Source organism: Centropristis striata, chromosome 19 (genome assembly GCF_030273125.1).
Source record: "Centropristis striata isolate RG_2023a ecotype Rhode Island chromosome 19, C.striata_1.0, whole genome shotgun sequence".
NCBI lineage: Eukaryota > Metazoa > Chordata > Actinopteri > Perciformes > Serranidae > Centropristis > Centropristis striata.
Window position 1 is genome coordinate 32,322,894 of NC_081535.1, and position 15,911 is coordinate 32,338,804.

At 34.6% G+C, this 15,911-nt stretch overlaps 1 protein-coding gene across 1 annotated transcript in view; it reads left to right on the forward strand.

Moving 5' to 3' along the window:
- The first annotated feature begins 9,352 nt into the window (after nucleotides 1-9,352).
- The window catches only part of slc27a6 (solute carrier family 27 member 6), a 36,547-nt gene continuing 29,988 nt past the window's right edge, over nucleotides 9,353-15,911 (forward strand). Inside the window, exon 1 of the mRNA XM_059357375.1 lies at nucleotides 9,353-9,924. Coding sequence (XP_059213358.1) covers nucleotides 9,438-9,924 — 487 coding nt within the window. The 5' untranslated portion in view covers nucleotides 9,353-9,437. The remainder of the gene's footprint in view (nucleotides 9,925-15,911) is intronic.

Below are 15,911 nucleotides of genomic sequence, written 5' to 3' on the forward strand. Positions count from 1 at the left end.
AAACTGCATCATTTTCATTTTCACCATCAAGTTGGTGTGTTCTAAAACTTTTGACCAGTAGTGTATTCTTACTGTAAAATAGTCAACTTTTCATGTCAGAAAAACAGAAATCCTCTTTCAGCTTTGTGAGGGGACAGTTTGTGAAAAATTGCATGGTAGGTAAAAATGCTAAAGGAAATCTAGTTGTAGTCTTGTAAATAGTGACCCTGCAAGATTCACAGCCTGTCTAAAATCTCAGTCTGAGACTAGGCTGGGACTAAAAACTGTCAACACTTGTCTTTAGATGTGAGCAGGTGTCAGCTGATAGTCTTGCAGGAGTCTTTCCAAATCTTTTCAAAGTCTTCTGATGTATAGGGAGCATTAGGAAAAGTGGAAAAGACTGAATTAGTCTGTAGTAATATAACATGTGACAGAGGCTGCATTAGCTCACACCCACTTCTCATGCTACAGAAGAGATACATACAATAATATTGTAAAACAAGTGCAAAACGCAATAAATAGGCCCTGCCTCACATGGACCACACACCACTGGTCATAGACTTAATGCATTACAACTGTCTCTGCTCAACCAGTCCTTCTTGTCTGACTGCTTTTCTTAATGTTTCAGAGGTATGAAGCCTTGCATCACTTAAATGTTACAAAAACATTACAACCTGATTGTAGCGAATATTTACTATTGTCTTATACAAAGGCCTTTTGTGAATACAGAATGACAGTCTGACAGGAGGTGGAGCTGTTGTGGGATGTCTGGTATGCTGGATGTTGACAGATGATAAGAGACGGCTGCTCACAACAACAGTTATATATTTTTAACCTTATTTCCCTGTACTGAGAATTCTGGCTTGTGGCTGTGTGAGTGAACTCAAACATTGCATAATGGTTGGTGTGTGCGCATTTGAAGTGAAAGGTTAAATTCAAGCATATTGGATGTAGTCTTCAGACTTGATCTGCTGAAATTGATCTAACGTGACACGTGTTTGTTTCCCTGCTGGCATGAGGTCACTCAGGTGATCACTTTATCAGCACAGAAACTCAACTAGTGGCCAGAATGCCATGAATTCTGCAGCGATACCATTAAAATGGGTTAAAGGTAGGGTAGACAGAATCATTTTGGTGTCCTTTGGCAAAAAAAATCCATATTAACCTCTTAGCATATTGTAATCCATGTGGCATGTAATCCAATAGTAGATAAAAATGGAATCACTTTATCATCTCATCCTATTAGACATTTCATGTAAATATTGTCATAATTAGCAAATGATCTAAGCAAAATCGTTTTTGTGAGGTCACTGTGAGGCATTCCTGAGAGACTGTGTTCACAACAATGGGACAGACGGACTGATGGACAACCTGAAAACATAATTATTATTATTATGAATGAATACATAATTATGGCATGGACACACTAGATAAAAACAACAACAATGCAATTAAATAAATACAACACAGGGATCATAAATCAAATTCAGCTACAAATTAAATAATTCCTATGTGCTTTCCTATAAAAGAAAGTTGTAGGAAGTGATTTAAAAGACTCTTAGTGTAGTCTGTCTGAATAATCTGACACCAACAGAAAATCCTCACCTATTTCTCTGCGCAGATCGTTTGATGGGGAATGATGAGCAGGAGACGTCCAAGTTCTCAGTTTAACATCATTTTATTACAATACGTCGATAAAGTTCATTATTACAGAGATCTCTGGGTTCACTCTCCATGTCCCTGATACACACAGACGGTTTCAGGTCGTGAAGTCTGAACCCGTCTCCTTTCCCTTGAACCCATTATTTATCTAACAATTGTTTACTCAGACATGAAGGTAGATTTCTTCCAGGAAGTTCCGCCTTCTGGATCCGCTGATTCGTCAGTTTTAATCAATACAGGGACACGTCATGTCACCAGGCAGCAATCTTCTCTGCCCTTCACACTGTGTCCTGACCTGGCCTCTTCTCCAAAACATTCAACAAAACCTCCTGCCTTGTTATGTTTTACAGATATAATTTGGAAACCCAGATTTTAGAATCTTAATCAGTTTAAGCAAATGGAATATATGTATTTAAAGTAATCATAGTTTTTAAAACAATATTAGCACACAAACATAATCACTGAATCTAAATCATATCGCATGATTTTTTTTTTATTACTTTATTGCAGGTTATGAAATTACAAATATTAACAGCTTCATCACATATTCAATTCATCCTGCCACATTTATGCGTTTTTTACAAGAGGCAATGCCAATAGAATAAATAAATAAGTAAATAAGATATTCATTTATAATTGTTTGCTTATTCAATAAATTGTTTCATTAAGGAAAAGAAAGAGAAAAAGAAAAAGACATTTTTTTTAATATTGCATGATTAATATATAAATGCATAGAGAGAGGGCACACACACAGTGAACTATGCATGCATTTGATAGTGACCTTTGATAGTGACCTGCGTCACGCACAGAGACAGACAGAGAGATAGAAAAAGAAAGAATAATCCAAATTATTTTAACAAGACAGAATGATCAAATTATTCCAACAGAGCTCTAACAAGGATCATGTTATGGAATGACAAGGAGTCAATAATCCTTGAAATAATTTCAGCAAGACCATTTAATGCTGCTTTAATACCATGCTTTAATGGTGATCAGTAAGACTTTCATTTTTTTTCATTTTATTAATTCTTCTTTTCGAACTGAAAAATAAACAAAAACATGAAAAACAACAACTTAGGCTAAATGCAAATAAATATACACATACTCACATACACACCGTTATACAGATGTACATATAAACATATAGACATATACACACATACAGTATATATAACCCTATACATATACACACATACAGTATATATAACCCTATATACTGTATATATAACCCTATACATATACACACACATACAGTAAATATAACCCTATACATATACACACATACAGTATATATAACCCTATACATATACACATACAGTATATATAACCCTATACATATACACATACAGTATATATAACCCTATACATATACACACATACAGTATATATAACCCTATACATATACACCCATACAGTATATATAACCCTATACATATACACATACAGTATAACCCTATACATATACACACATACAGTATATATAACCCTATACATATACACACATACAGTATATATAACCCTATACATATTGTAAATGCAGTTTCTTCCCAAAATATTGAAGAAAAATGGAATGAGCCGGTGTGATCAATCAGAGCTTTTAGTTACGTGCAGCACGGAGAGAGTTCTCAGCAATCTCTCCCGACAAAGTAAACTTTCTTCCTTATATACAACATTTCAGCCTTACATGATCAAAGAGAGGAGGAAGTTACAGGTGAAGCAGCGTCTTGATGAGATCAACATACAGGAACCAGACATTGAAAGTAGTGAGACACATGAACTTCAAAGAAACAATAGAAACGTAGATTGGGAACCAGTTCAGTTAATTGCCATGCAATACATATGTTAATCCCCTGCAGTTGGCCTGTCTGCCCATTTGTCTATGAGACATGATTTAATTAAATGTTGTGGAAATGTTTATTGTGTAAATATCAAGAATCTAAAACTATTTTTCCACAATATACACACATACAGTATATATAACCCTATATACTGTACATATAACCCTATACATATACACACACATACAGTAAATATAACCCTATACATATACACACATACAGTATATATAACCCTATACATATACACATACAGTATATATAAGCCTATACATATACACACATACAGTATACATAACCCTATACATATACACCCATACAGTATATATAACCCTATACATATACACATACAGTATATATAACCCTATACATATACACCCATACAGTATATATAACCCTATACATATACACACATACAGTGTATATAACCCTATACATATACACACATACAGTATATATAACCCTATATACTGTATATATAACCCTATACATATACACACACATACAGTAAATATAACCCTATACATATACACACATACAGTATATATAACCCTATACATATACACATACAGTATATATAACCCTATACATATACACACATACAGTATACATAACCCTATACATGTACACCCATACAGTATATATAACCCTATACATATACACATACAGTATATATAGCCCTATACATATACACCCATACAGTATATATAACCCTATACATATATACATACAGTATAACCCTATACATATACACATACAGTATAACCCTATACATATACACACATACAGTATATATAACCCTATACATATACACACATACAGTATATATAACCCTATACATATACACACATACAGTATATATAACCCTATACATATACACATACAGTATAAATAACCCTATACATATACACACATACAGTATATATAACCCTATACATATACACACATACAGTATATATAACCTTATACATATACACACATACAGTGTGTGTATATATAACCCTATACATTTATAGACATACAGTATATATAACCCTATACATATACACACATACAGTATATATAACCCTATACACATACACACATACAGTATATATAACCCTATACATATACACACATACAGTATATATAACCCTATACATACATAGACATACAGTGTATATATAACCCTATACATATACACACATACAGTATATATAACCCTATACATACACACACATACAGTGTATATATAACCCTATACATATACACACATACAGTATATATAACCCTATACATATACACACATACAGTATATATAACCCTATACATACACACACATACAGTGTATATATAACCCTATACATATACACACATACAGTATCCCTATACATATACACACATACAGTATATATAACCCTATACATATATAGACATACAGTATATATAACCCTATACATATACACACACATACAGTATATATAACCCTATACACATACATACAGTATATATAACCCTATACACATACATACAGTATATATAACCCTATACATATACACACATACAGTATATATAACCCTATACACATACATACAGTATATATAACCCTATACATATACACACATACAGTATATATAACCCTATACACATACATACAGTATATATAACCCTATACATATACACACATACAGTATATATAACCCTATACACATACATACAGTATATATAACCCTATACATATACACACATACAGTATATATAACCCTATACATATTCATGCATCTGCCCCGTCTAAGTAATAAGATAAATATAAGAACCAGTCGACTTAATGTTCAATACGCATTTCCTTTTATTACTTTGATCCAAAAAAAAGGGAGTAAGCTGAAGTAAGAAAAAAATACTTACTCTAGGCATATCCCCTGATACTCCACACTTTCAAATAAGAGAGTTTCTCTATATATACCCACTTAATGTAAAAAAAAAATAAAATAAAAAAATAAATAAAATTCATGGTTGCAGTTGTTCCATATTCTCACTCCTTTACTTGTAATGCAATGATACTTAGAATTTGTCCTTATCAGGTGTTTTCACATATTCACACATATACCTGGCAGGGCATGTCGGGATCTGATTTTAGAAATGTGTTAGAGCTAAAAGAAGCATGACTGTACAACACTCTTTACTTGAGATCTTCTTCAGCAGCCTACTTTATATTTAAGGTGATTGAACCAAGCTTGTGGGGTGAAGCCACCTACACAGATGGAATATTTCAGATGATATATTATATATGACATGATAAAGATTTGAGGGTTGTGCAAATCACACTAGTATTTGTGCTTTTCAAAGTAATTTCCTTTCACTTTTTAAAAACTAATTGCAAATGTTGCTTTCAATATAAACTGGACAAATAATGAATCATTGACAATAACAAACAGCCCAGTCGGAGAAAAACAGAATTGTTTTTCTGTATATTCAAAATTGTAAGTTTCAGTAAATCTGTTGAAACAAGGTTAAACTTTATCCTCTACCTTAAGATGTAAGCCACCACAGGGCTTATTTGAATTAAAAAACTTGAACTTTTAATCTGTTACTACATTCTCTGGCAGTGAGCAGAGAAACATCTCTCTGTGTTTTCCTCCCAGTTAACTGCCACAACACACTCACTCTGTTATCTGAGTTTTAAACGGAGAGCAGAAAGCGCCTCAGCGGCCCACCCACTCATCTCCACAGCTACTGTCACATGCTTTAACCTCCAGAGAAACACTGACAAGTTCCCTCAAGATATCAAGCATACAGGAAGTGAAGGGGGTGTGCCCTTCAAAATAAAATACTCATGTCACACAGCTTCTACTTCAGGCTCAAAACAGAGCAATATTTTACATTTTTGTCTGTTCTGGAAGAGAGGGGCTGTGTGTTGCTTTTTATAAGGTTTATTTCCTTTATAACATTCCAGACTACAATAATTACTCTGACTTTTGTCAAAAGAAACAAAGCTGTTTTGTATAAAACAATCTATTTGAAAAATAAATAGTATTATTTTTGCAGACCCGGTAGATGATATTTCATGGACTAAATGAGTCCAAATTAAGTCTGCTACAGTTTTAGAATCAGATTTCCTTTGTCATTTGTATGTGCAAAATAATTGAAGCCTTGTGTTGTACTGTGTCCTGTCTGTAACTGCTTTAAAATCAGTCTATACCTTATTTCTTGTCTATTATCCTGATGGATAGGTCATAGATAGATAGATAGATAGATAGATAGATAGATAGATAGATAGATAGATAGATAGATAGATAGATAGATAGATAGATAGATAGATAGATAGATAAGATAGATAAAATAGATTAGATAGATTAGATAGATAGATAGATAGATAGATAGATAAAATAGATTAGATAGATTAGATAGATTGATAGATAGATAGATAGATAAATAGATAGATTACTTTATTCATCCCCGAAGGAAATTTGGTTGTCACAGCAGTCTGGTATTCAAGTACAATAAAATACAATAAAAATACAATAGAATAAGATAGAAGTCATAGTGACCAGGGCCAGGGAACCCTGAGCCAAAGTATCAGGTGACTGTTCTAAAAATGTATTGCTGCTAAAGTCACAAGACTCAGTCAAAGATAGGAATGTTTTGCTTGTGATCAGCATCATTTCATACCAAGTATCTGCTAATACTGACATCCAACATGTGTGACCAGGAGATTACTGCCTCATATTTACAATAAGGGTGCTTCCACTACAGTCCAATACCCCGAATGAGGCGGGTCTCACTCACCGAAACGCTCCTAATTTGAATATGAGCGGTCTCAATTGCAGCACAAATGAAAACAGGAACAGCTTATAGTGACTTTTATTATCAACAGCAGGAGCAGACAGTTAAGAGTCTCTGTGGAAGGCTTGGAGATACAGGCCAGGAGGGTCACCCTGCAGGTGAGTCCGGTGGGTTTATTTACTGGTTTGACTGGTCATCAGAGGCAGCTGGGTGCAGGGAAGTAGAGTCTGGCTAATGAGGTGGGAGTGGCTGGCAGGTAGAGAGGAAAAGTACTGAAGAGACAGAGGCTGTGAAGAAGCCCTTGGCCCCTGCTGTGGCCCCTGTGTCAAATTAATAATAAAATGATCAATTCATAACAATGAACAATGGAACAATTCTAACCTTTTTTTTGTTCAAACAATATCTCATTGTACACAAAAGGAACCCGAATGTGTACATTGTATAATAGTTTAACTCCATGGAGTCTTATAGGGCTATTTTGTCCATTTTTAAATCCTTTTTACGTGTCTTTGTAAGTCATTTTGTGTCTTTTTTGGTCATTTGTGTCTTTTTGTGTCTTTTTTGTGTCTTTTTTTGGTAATTTTTTTGTCTGTTGTGTCTTTTTTAGTTATTTTGTGTATTTTTTTGTCATTTTGTGTCTTTTTTGTCATTGGTGTCATTTATGTGTCTTTTTTGTGTCTGTTTTAGTTATTTTGTGTCTGTTTTTGGTAATTTTGTGTCTTTTTTGTCAGTTTTATGTCTTCTGTGGGTTTTTTTTTGTTATTCTGTCTTCTCATTTTGTGTCTTTTTTGGTTATTTTGTGTCTTTTTCAAGACATTCAAAGATTTTGAATGCTTAAATATCATCTTTGCCATTTTTTTCATGTGCTAATGTGCCCCTCTGATTAAACACTGGCCCCTCCTTGGCCCCCACAGTAAAATTGGTCTAGAACCACCACTGCTGCAGGAATGAGCTCATCTCCACCTTTACAATCACACCAATAATGATTATTATGCTGTTGTGTTTAGGATTGTGTCTGCTGTTGTTTTGATTCATTTATATTGTGAAACTATTGCGTAATCCAAACTTTCTCCAGGATGGGTGTTTTTTCTATCAGCACTGTATCCTTAAAGTGAGGATCTCTCCTGGAGCAGCAGCACTGCATCACTGGCCAAGAACGCTCAACAGCGTCTAATATAAATAAATATAAATAAATGTCATATGTTACACTTTTGGTGAAGTTTTTTGTGTTTCCTGCAAAACTTAAAAAAATTAGTTAGGCTATTATTTTTAACAGGGTGACGATAAGCTACAAACATTTGCACTATTTAGCCTGTATATTTTGCCTTTTATATGTTTAGTCTGTATTTTCTTTTTAGCTTATTTTATTTCTATTCTGTATATAGCTTGTGTATCAAGGTTATTATAGTTAACGAAAACTAACGAAATAACGAAAACTAGAATTGAAAACTCATTTTCGTTAACTGAAATAAAAATAAAAATGAGAGTTTATAAAAAACGATAACTAACTGAAACTGTATTTTGTGGCTACAAAACTAACTAAAACTAACTAAAATTATAGTGAAAATGTCCTTAGTTTTAGTCTTTGTCAACTTTTTTCATACGTAAACCTTTTTGGTTGATATGAAATCTATTTCATCTATCTGGTTTTTATGACTTAGGAAACTTATTGGGGCTGAGATGGACAAAGGAAATAAAGGCAGAAATAAAAATTTATTGTGACCTTATTGAATCTGGCACCCAACAAATACCCCATTCCAAAAAAACTAAAACTAACACTAAAACTAATAAAAACTAAACTAAAACTAAGCATTTTCCCCAAAATAAAACTAATCAAAACTAGCAAACTCACTCTAAAAACTAATTAAAACTAACTGAATTTGAAAACAAAAATTAAACTAAAACTAATGAAAAATTCAAAGCTATTATAACCTTGTTGTGTATTTTGTTTTAGACGAGGGTTTATGTCTATGTGTAGCAGAACTGACAATAAAGTGACTTTTGACTTGACTTTGACTTGTCCTCTTTTATTTTGAAGGCAGCATTTCACATGTTCCGGTCGTGTGCTGTGTGACTTAACGTCTCTGGACTGGTCTTACATCACGTAAACAGAAGATGTTTATCAGGGAGAACAAGGAGCAGTATCTGGAGTGAGCAGCGTGTCTCCACCGTGTCACTCCGCGCCTCGCAGCCGCAGACATGGCCCTGCCTCTCGGATGGCTCTCTGCTCTGGCCACGGGGATTTTCGCAGCTCATGTTTTGCAGAAACTTTGCTTCCCATACTTTTGGAGGGACGTCTTCTTCCTCCTGAATGTGATCAGGTACGGCTTCACCCTGGAGCTCTCCAAGCTGACCTGCAGCGTGCGCACCGTGCTGGACAGGTTCATCCAGCAGGCGCAGCGCATCCCCAACAAGCCCTTCGTCATCTATGAGGACCGGGTCCACACCTACCGGGAGGTCGACCAGCGCAGCAACAGACTGGCTAATGTTTTCCTCCGGACGCTGAACTTGAGGAAAGGAGACTGTGTTGCCATGCTCATGAGCAACGAACCCGACTTCCTCTGCGTTTGGTTCGGGTTGGCCAAGGTGGGCTGCTCGGTGGCTTTCCTCAACACCAACATCAAGTCCAAGTCTCTGCTGCACTGTTTCAACTGCTGTGGAGCCAAAACTCTGATTGTTGGTTCAGGTAAAGATCTCACCTTCACTTGTTCACTGTGTCATAACTGGGCCATCAGCATTATGTGCACCACTGAGAACCCCTGGTCCTTTCTGGGTCATCTTTCCGCGTGAATATGATTTAAGACCATGTGGGAAAATGTTTTGCCAGGAATATCTTTTAAAGTTCCTGAAATTTTGATTTCACCAAAGTCATGCTTACTAGGCTGAACAAACAAACAAACAAACTAACTAACTAACTAACTAAAATTACTTGTTTATCTTCACAATAAAACAAGGACCAGAAACACAGCAACAGAGAAAATTTAGCAAGTTGTGCAGGTGAGATTAAGACAACCACTACAAATCTCACCTCAATTAGAAATAATAATTAAAAAAAAAAAGGAATTTACAAAAGTAATTTAATCCACTAAAGTAAATTAATAAAGAATGAAAAATAATCACGCAAATGTTGTCCTCAAGGGGAGTTTTAATTTAACCGGGCTTGTAACCAGTTCCAGGTTTGACATGAACTGAAGTGCCCTTGAGCAGAACCTTTAGAAACATGCTGCCCATGATGTGTTCACTGGTGTGTAAAGGATGGGTTAAATGCATTGGACAAGCTCACTGCAACAGCAAACACTGATGAACAAAAAGTCATGTTTTCACCTGCACAAACTTTCAAGGCATATTTCAAACAAACAAACAAACAAACAAAGAACAAGAACACTTTTTTACTCTTCCTCAATCATTAGCACAAGAGAAAAAAACAAAACAAAACAGTTTAGATCAGACTTAAAATTGGATCAGCAAATGTTTTTCCTCACTTCCTCTCAGGGCATCCTTATCCTGTATGACACATATAATTTAATCTTTAATTTTAACTTTAATTAACTAAGTCATGTAATCATTAACACATAGTGTGGTCAGTCGATACCCTCTGATGGCTTTGGTAAGGGATCCTGAAACTAATAAACCACATGTCTGTACCATAAAGCCAGTTTACCAAAAAGGCCAGACTTACACTCACCGGCCACTTTATTAGGTGAAATGTGTACCTAATAAAGTGGCAGTGATGCTCTTCTGCAGTTATAACGAATGGTTGTTTGAGTTACTGTTACAGTCTGACCTCTGACCTCAACAAGGCCTCCTGGCTGTGAAATACTCTGACCAACATCACCTTTATTCCTCATTATAATGCTAACTTTGAACTTTTACCACGTCTATATGCCTGAATGTGTTGAGCTGCTGCCCTGTGATTGGCTGTTTAGATATTTGAAAAAAAGAAAAGTTGGGTGAACTCAAAATTTCAAGGCAACAAACTTCGATAAAATTTTAAGTTGGACAATTAAACTAAATATTTTTAAGTTTTGTTTTTGAGTTTGCTCAACTCTGAATTCAGATTTTTGTCAACTCAACTGTAAGTTGTACTAACTTATAATTTTATATTGTAATAACTTTTAATCCTTACTTCTGCAATGTGCTGAATTGGCACGATTGTAACGCCGCTATGAAATGTCAGCTAATGTTGCGACCACAATTTTGAGTTAGCATTGATACGCTAACGGTTACTCTTGTAGCTGTAACAAGCAGCGCCGCTAGCATCAGTTAGCCGCTAGCATCAGTTAGCCGTTACCATCAATTAGCCGCTAGTTTTCGCTAATGACCGAATTTCACCGCTTTCCCGCATTTCCCAACAAAGAAATAAGAGTTATCAGAACTATTGTCCCTTGTTTTGAACCCCAACTTAAAGATATAAGTAACAACAACTCACCAACTTGTTTTCGAGCAGACAACTGGCTTCCTTTGTTGTGCTAACTTACATTATTGCCCTAAATGTCAATCATTTATATTTCCAAGTTTTACCAACTTAAATCACTGTTTTAGGCCAAAAAATACAAGTTGGCTTTTTTGCAGTGTAGGTTTGCCTAATGCAGTGGCCGGTGTGTGTATTTTGGTTAGTCTGACTCCTTTTCAGTTGATTCAGTTTCATAAATCAAATTCAGCATAATTCAGGCTCACTGTGGCTTAGTATTTCTGGACTCGTCGTTGGCTTACATACAAACCATCCTTGTTTATCATGGAACTGAATCAACTGAAAAGGAAATAAACATTTCTAACTGAAATAAGTCTGACTTATTTGGGAAACCTTCTTTATCTCTGTGTTCTAACGTCACCCTGTTTCTGATCCACAGAGATGTCTGCGACACCACAACCTCCCACACTAACTCTGTTTTCTGAGCTGCAGGTATTATCAGTATATGGTTTTCATTTAAACATGCTCTAACCACATTTTATCATTCAATACTTCTTTTCTTTCTTTTTTTAAGACGATGGGTACTTGTGGCATGCAGGAAAATTAGTTTAGCATGTTTCCAGTATATTTTTAGTTTGAAATATATGTAAATTATATAAATACACAACATGCAAAAATTAATCACAAGACTATTAACAGTAAACTTTACTTAAAATATAAAAAAATGAAAATACTCATTATGCAGAAAGGCCCTTTTCAAAGTGTCATATTAATTCTTCTTCTTATTGTTTCTCCATTAACCCTTTATCAGGCAAAGAACTATTTTTGGTAACTTCAGGTAATATTTCGAGAAAAAAGTTGTAAACTACTAGATTAAAGTGGCAAATCTACAAGAAAAAAAGTAGCAGATTTAAGAGATTTAAGAGATTTAAAGTGGCAAATCTGCGCGAAAAAAGTTGCAGATTTACGAGAAAAAAGTGGGAAAAAAGCTACTTTTTTCTCCCAGATTCACCACTTTAAATCTCATAAATCTGCACATTTTTTTTCTCGTAGATTTGCTGCTTTAATCTCGTAAACTTTTTTCTCAAAATATTATTTTCGTATGGTTTTTTTACACATTCTGGCTGTATGTAATATCCTCCGATATTCTCTAGGGTTGAAATTTGGAATTTGCAAGTATTTCAATGTGGTGAATCTGGGAGAAAAAAGTTGCTTTTTTCCCACTTTTTTCTCGTAAATCTGCGGACTTTTTCCCGCAGATTTGACACTTTAAATCTCTTAAATCTCCAACTTTTTTTCTTGTAGATTTGCCACTTTAATCGAGTAAATTTGCAACTTTTTTCTCGAAATATTACTTGAAGTTACCAAATATAGTTATTTGCCTGATAAAGGGTTAATATATAAGCAGCGTTTGAATGCTTTAGCTGTAAATCAGTGATTCAGTGATAAGAATTTGATGAGAAATGACAATGATGCACCTTCAGATATCTGCTAAACCAGTAGTTCTCAACCTTTTTGAGTCGCGACCCCCAATTTAACATGCATGTTGTCCGCGACCCCCGCTCACTGAACAGAATCTCACACGCACAGTTCAGATCACCCAAAAAAGAAACAAAATGACCAAAAAAAGGAAACAAAAGGACCAAAAAAGACAGAAAATGACCAGAAAAGACAGAAAATGACCAAAAAAGGAAACAAAATGACCAAAAAGGACACAAAATGATCAAAAAAAGACACAAAATGACAAAAAAAACAAACACAAAATGACCAAAAAGGACACAAATTGACCACAAAATGATCAAAAAAAGACACAAAATGATCAAAAAGACACAAAATGACAAAAAAAAACACAAAATGACCAAAAAAGACACAAAATGACCAAAAAAGACACAAAATGACCAAAAAAGACACAAAATGACCAAAAAAAAGGAAACAAAATGACCAGAAAAGACAGAAAATGACCAAAAAAGGAAACAAAATGACCAAAAAGGACACAAATTGACCACAAAATGATAAAAAAAGACACAAAATGATAAAAAAAAGACACAAAATGATCAAAAAATGACAAAAAAGGAAACAAAATGACAAAAAAAAGGAAACAAAATGACCAAAAATGACAGAAAATGACCAGAAAAGACAGAAAATGACCAAAAAAGGAAACAAAATGACCAAAAAGGACACAAATTGACCACAAAATGACAAAAAAAACGAACACAAAATGACCAAAAAAAGGAAACAAAATGACCAAAAAAGACAGAAAATGACCAGAAAAGACAGAAAATGACCAAAAAAGGAAACAAAATGACCAAAAAGGACACAAATTGACCACAAAATGATCATAAAAAGACACAAAATGGCAAAAAAAGGAAACAAAATGACCAAAAAAGGAAACAAAATGACCAAAAAGGACACAAATTGACCACAAAATGATAAAAAAAAGACACAAAATGATCAAAAAAAGACACAAAATGACAAAAAAACAAACACAAAATGACCAAAAAAAGGAAACAAAATGACCCCAAAAGACAGAAAATGACCAGAAAAGACAGAAAATGACCAAAAAAGGAAACAAAATGACCAAAAAGGACACAAATTGACCACAAAATGATCAAAAAAAGACACAAAATGATCAAAAAAAGACACAAAATGACAAAAAAAGAAACAAAATGACCAAAAAAAGGAAACAAAATGACCCAAAAAGACACAAAATCACCAGAAAAGACAGAAAATGACCAAAAAAGGAAACAAAATGACCAAAAAGGACACAAATTGACCACAAAATGATCAAAAAAAGACACAAAATGACAAAAAAAGGAAACAAAATGACCAAAATAAGGAAACAAAATGACCAAAAATGACAGAAAATTACCAGAAAAGACAGAAAATGACCAAAAAAGGAAACAAAATGACCAAAAAGGACACAAATTGACCACAAAATGATTAAAAAAAGACACAAAATGATAAAAAAAAGACACAAAATGACAAAAAACACAAAATGACAAAAAAACAGTGGAGACAGAGCTGACTTCCAAAATGATTTGGCGACCCCCAGAAATCATCTCGCGACCCCAATTGGGGTCCCGACCCCAAGGTTGAGAATAGCTGTGCTAAACGACGCTCATAAACAGAAGGAGGACTTTGATAGCATGTACATTTTTCTGTTGACTCTTCCTATGGGGACAGCGCCTACGTAAGGCACCATGTTTGCTCATATCAGTGGCTGACTGTTCCAGCCTTTCCATGAATCCGTCTCTTGTTGAACTGGGGTTGCAGTGAGGACAGTATCCTCACCAACATCATGCTTGTTTGCTTGAGCAATGATCTGTCTTCCTGTCACATGGCTGCAGCATGGTGAATCCTATTAAGTGTAGAAACTGGATTCCTCCAGTGAAACATTGGTAGAAACTGATATGATTAAGTAGAATGCCCTATTGTCCCATCATTAAACTACCCTACTAATATTACAAGTTAACCCTTAATAGGGCACTCATTGAAATACTTGCAAATTTCAAATTTCAACCCTAGAGGATATTGGAGGATATTACATACTGCCAGAATGTGTAAAAAAAACATACAGACCTGGGGGAGGGGGGTAATATTTTGAGAAAAAAAGTTTACGAGATTAAGGTGTCAAATCTATGAGAAAAAATGTGCAGATTTATGAGATTTTAAGTGGTGAATCTGGGAGAAAAAAGTTGTTTTTTCCCCACTTTTGTCTTGTAAACCTGTGACTTTTTTGGAGCAGATTTGCCACTTTAAATCTCTGAAATCTGCACATTTTTTTCTTGTAGATTTGGCACTTTAATCTAGTAAATTTGCAACTCCCCCCCGGTTTGTATTTGTATTTTTATTCATACTTGGCCTTAATATGCTGTCATAGTCAAGTTCTCCTCATAAAAGTCCATGTGGTTCTAGGACCAAATAAAGAGACATGGGGACCTCATTTTGATATCCATTAATATAGTTCTTTGCCTGATAAAGGGTTAAAGAAGCTATGGGCTTTTTAAAATATTAACATTTTAACACATTTGGAAGTAACCAGGGTTGATTCCCACATTTAGGAAATTAGAACTCCACAGTAAAAAGAGTTTTGAGTTTGATGATGACAAAAGTGACCTGGCCAGACATTTGGTGACTAGGGTTGACTTTTGGAAATTATAGAAAAAATTCAAGGAGTATAGTGAGGACAGCATGCTATATAGTTAAATAACATGTTATTCAAAATGTGGAGTCTGTGATTCTGGAGAGAGATTGTGATATTT